A 3,389-nucleotide genomic window follows, 5' to 3' on the forward strand; every position below is an offset into this window, starting at 1 on the left:
GGTCTCTTTTGATAAAGAGGTGATCTGTGAACTGCCGATTGATTAAGAGCTTGTTAACTAGCGGAAGCTGACTTCCTCAGTCGCGACAGTGATGTGGGGACGCCAGCACAGCTGGGTTTGCCAGATTTTTCGATAGGAGATCTCTCGGTTGAGTTTCGCACAATATGATACATGTATAATGTTACAGGATGGAATATTACACAATCCTGTAGCATACTATCCATCATTTCGGACCAGAGGTGTAGTAACTAAGTTAGTCTGACTCTCCTCTCTCCATATTTGGTGTGTTTTTAGAGTTTTTTTCTTTCAAAGTTTTTTACAGCTAAAATTATTTAGAGAAAAACAACGAATACTGGTTTTAGTACCGGTACAAAGTCGCCTCGGTTGACGGCACTTGTCGCACCGATTCCGTCTCGATTTCCCCTCAGTCCAGGACTTCTCCCTTGGAGCAGTTGTAGCAACTTCACCTCGGCCGGTTATGGGGCGACGCAAGCCTACAGCAGCGGCCAAGCACGCAGCACTATTCTCGGATGAACGCGTAGTAGTGGGTGTGGATGACCTGATGCTGCTGCCTTCCGTGAGCGAGACGTCCATCCTGGAGAACCTCAAGATGCGTCACGGCTCTGACGTCATCTACTCGTACATTGGCCACGTCTTGGTGGTTGTAAACTCATACAAGTGGTTGGGATATATACGCAAATTAAATTGTGAGAGAGAGAGAGCAAGCCTCACGCAAGCCAGTACGCCTCTCCGCAAGTTCTATTCGATACATAAACTAATATAAACTATACTTTACCTAAGTCAGTGTCGTCGTGAGCAGCACGGCGGCACGGTCGCTCTTGTCCATCGATCATAGTAAACTTGGTATATATACGACGCACAGACAGACAGATGATGCTGCCGCCCATCAATACTGTCAAACTAACATGCATCCACAGACTGCTTGTTCAATGGTCTTTGTCGGATTTGGAATCACTTAATATGACATTGTGAAACGACTTATGGATGGGCGGACGACTCGGTGACTAACTAAATGCCAGCAGTATCGGCCGGCAAGCCATCCACCGGAGGTATTGGCGCCAATGCTCGGAAGCCTACGCACCAGACCAACCCGCCCCACGGCCACAATCCCGCGCTTTATGTCGAAAGCATAAGTGAGCTAGAAGCAAAGAGGCTTGCGATCCAACGGGCAGCAATGGTGATGGCTGGTCGCGCCACAGCTATTCTGAAGTTGCAGCAGCAGCGGGATCCCGATGTCCTTGACCTTCGACCTTACACCGAAGAGATCAGTGATTTTCTTCTGGTCGAAATGGCACACCAGCTTCGAGCCAACCGATCCGTCACTGGCTATTCACTTCTCATTCTCTCCGAATGCAGCGGGTTTACTCCTGTACGTGTAGACGCAATTGTGGGTCAGTCAGGATTCACCAGCTAACAATTTACCCGTTTGATAATTACAGGTGGGCTTGCGCTCTCTTGTGCACGCCGTGGGAGAAACGCTTCGCCAGCTCGATTGTTCGTGCACAACCTTTGTTTCGTCATGATCTTCGAGAGCAACGGTTTGGTCTTCGGGTATGGCCGTCGCTTTACAAGAGCCTGCGTTGGAGGTTCTGTGGCTAGAGCCAACGATGCGAACGAATCCATGATAAGGTTCACCCACAGTAGCTGCACAGCAGTAAGCGGGGACTGCTCAAGAATCACAGCGCCCAAGAATGCCAGGCTGATAGCCACAACGTTGACAGTGAGCTGAAACATGAGGAACTTGGCGATGGAATCGTACACGTTCCTGCCCCACTTGATGGCGCTCACGATGGACGTGAAATTGTCGTCCATAAGGATAATGTCGGAGGCGTCCTTGGCCACAGCGGTTCCACTAATACCCATCGCGAAGCCCACATTCGCCTTCTTTAGAGCAGGAGCGTCGTTCGTACCGTCGCCGGTGACAGCAACAACCTGTGGGCCGTAGGGCATCAGGTTTGACTGCATCAGACCTGTCACTAGCGTATACTTGTCTTTTGGTGACGAACGCGCCATCACACGCAGCAGCGGCCAGATCTTGTCGAATTCCGACTGGATAATGTTCCCGTTCCCGTCCAGGAGCGAGGGTGTCGATGGCACGATGCATTCCTTGCCATCGGATGAAAAAGAAGTAAGCGACTCCCAGCACGAGTCCATCAGCTGATCCGACCGCGACCTGCAGTGCCGTGTGGTCACCAAGGTAGTAGCGACTGTAGGGCACGGGGGTCAACACAAGAGTGGTGAAAAACACCGCGACCGCTTTTTGCCTGGCCGACCAGTGGCGTAGCTGCTCTCCAACGCCCACAATCGTCTCGAGGACAACCCAAGTCCACAGTCCGATAGCGTTCGTGGCGTGGCCCGATGGCAGTCCATTGCTTACGAGACATGAGCCTGCAGGACGTGGACTTTCGTCGCAGTCACCCAGTATCTTCACCAGTATGACAGTGTTGAGTACCGTAAGGATAATCGGCAGCAGGATAGCAAACACGCGCGTGTATCGGCGCGAGCGCACCAGTGCCTCGATAATGATGGCGATAAGCACCAGGTACGGTACCATACTGTAAACAGTGCAGATGACATCCCAGATTGTGATACTGTCGAGTGGCATACTGAGCGAGAAGAATTTGCGCATGATCCAAGTGCCAGTGCACGGCCCGCGTTCGCAACGCTTAGAGTCCTCGCCCCACATCTCACAGCACTGCTCGAACGACGTGCAGCGCACATAGTCCACGCTGTCGTCGTCGCTGTCGTTGCTGGATGCGACACAGGCGGACAGGGAAGCTGCGCTGATAAGAAGAAGCCAACGAGCGATTGTAGAAGACGGCGGCATACTGCACGAAGAAGCCTTGACAATATGCTACCGAATTTTTGAGTGCTGAAAAGTCAGCGCATTTTGATTTCTAACGGAGGACAGGATTACGGGATTTTTTTGGGGACGTGAAGCGGTAACATTTTAGCACAATTTCCCCTGGGAAAACGACCCCCTTGTGTGTCTGCGAAGTAGCCAACATTTTTAATTATTAAACTTAGTTAAAGGAGTGGCCCACGAAATAAAAGCCCCCTACCGAATAGTGTCCTGTGGGGTGATGCTGCACTATTAAATACAAGCCCCTCCTGAATAGAGTCCTTATAAAAACTACCAAATCTGCTATTACAAACAGAGAGAAACACTTTCCCGTCATTTCCAATAATGCCTCATCAAAGGCAGTCAGTTAGCATTGTGCATAAGCAAGAGGTGATCAAGTGGATTAAAGATGTCGTTTCAAGGACCTACTGTACATGGAAATTAACGCTTGGAAAGAGTCAGACCGTGTCGAATACACTCGCTTTGGTGTCCCGTACCCGGGAACGGAGGGGTCATCCAGGAGCTC

The 3,389-nt window shown here is 50.7% G+C and overlaps 1 protein-coding gene across 1 annotated transcript; it reads left to right on the plus strand.

Annotated features, from left to right (window-relative positions):
- Positions 1 to 2,111: 2,111 nt before the first annotated feature.
- PITG_22253 (uncharacterized protein) lies at positions 2,112 to 2,744 on the plus strand (the record flags this gene model as incomplete). The annotated part of the gene is made up of 3 exons (XM_002909865.1): positions 2,112 to 2,149; positions 2,255 to 2,510; positions 2,592 to 2,744. 3 exons carry the CDS (start codon positions 2,112 to 2,114, stop codon positions 2,742 to 2,744), a joined length of 447 nt encoding a protein of 148 aa, XP_002909911.1.
- Between the last annotated feature and the right edge of the window lie 645 nt (positions 2,745 to 3,389).

This window comes from Phytophthora infestans, genomic scaffold (assembly GCF_000142945.1).
Source record: "Phytophthora infestans T30-4 supercont1.2000 genomic scaffold, whole genome shotgun sequence".
Lineage (NCBI taxonomy): Eukaryota > Oomycota > Peronosporomycetes > Peronosporales > Peronosporaceae > Phytophthora > Phytophthora infestans.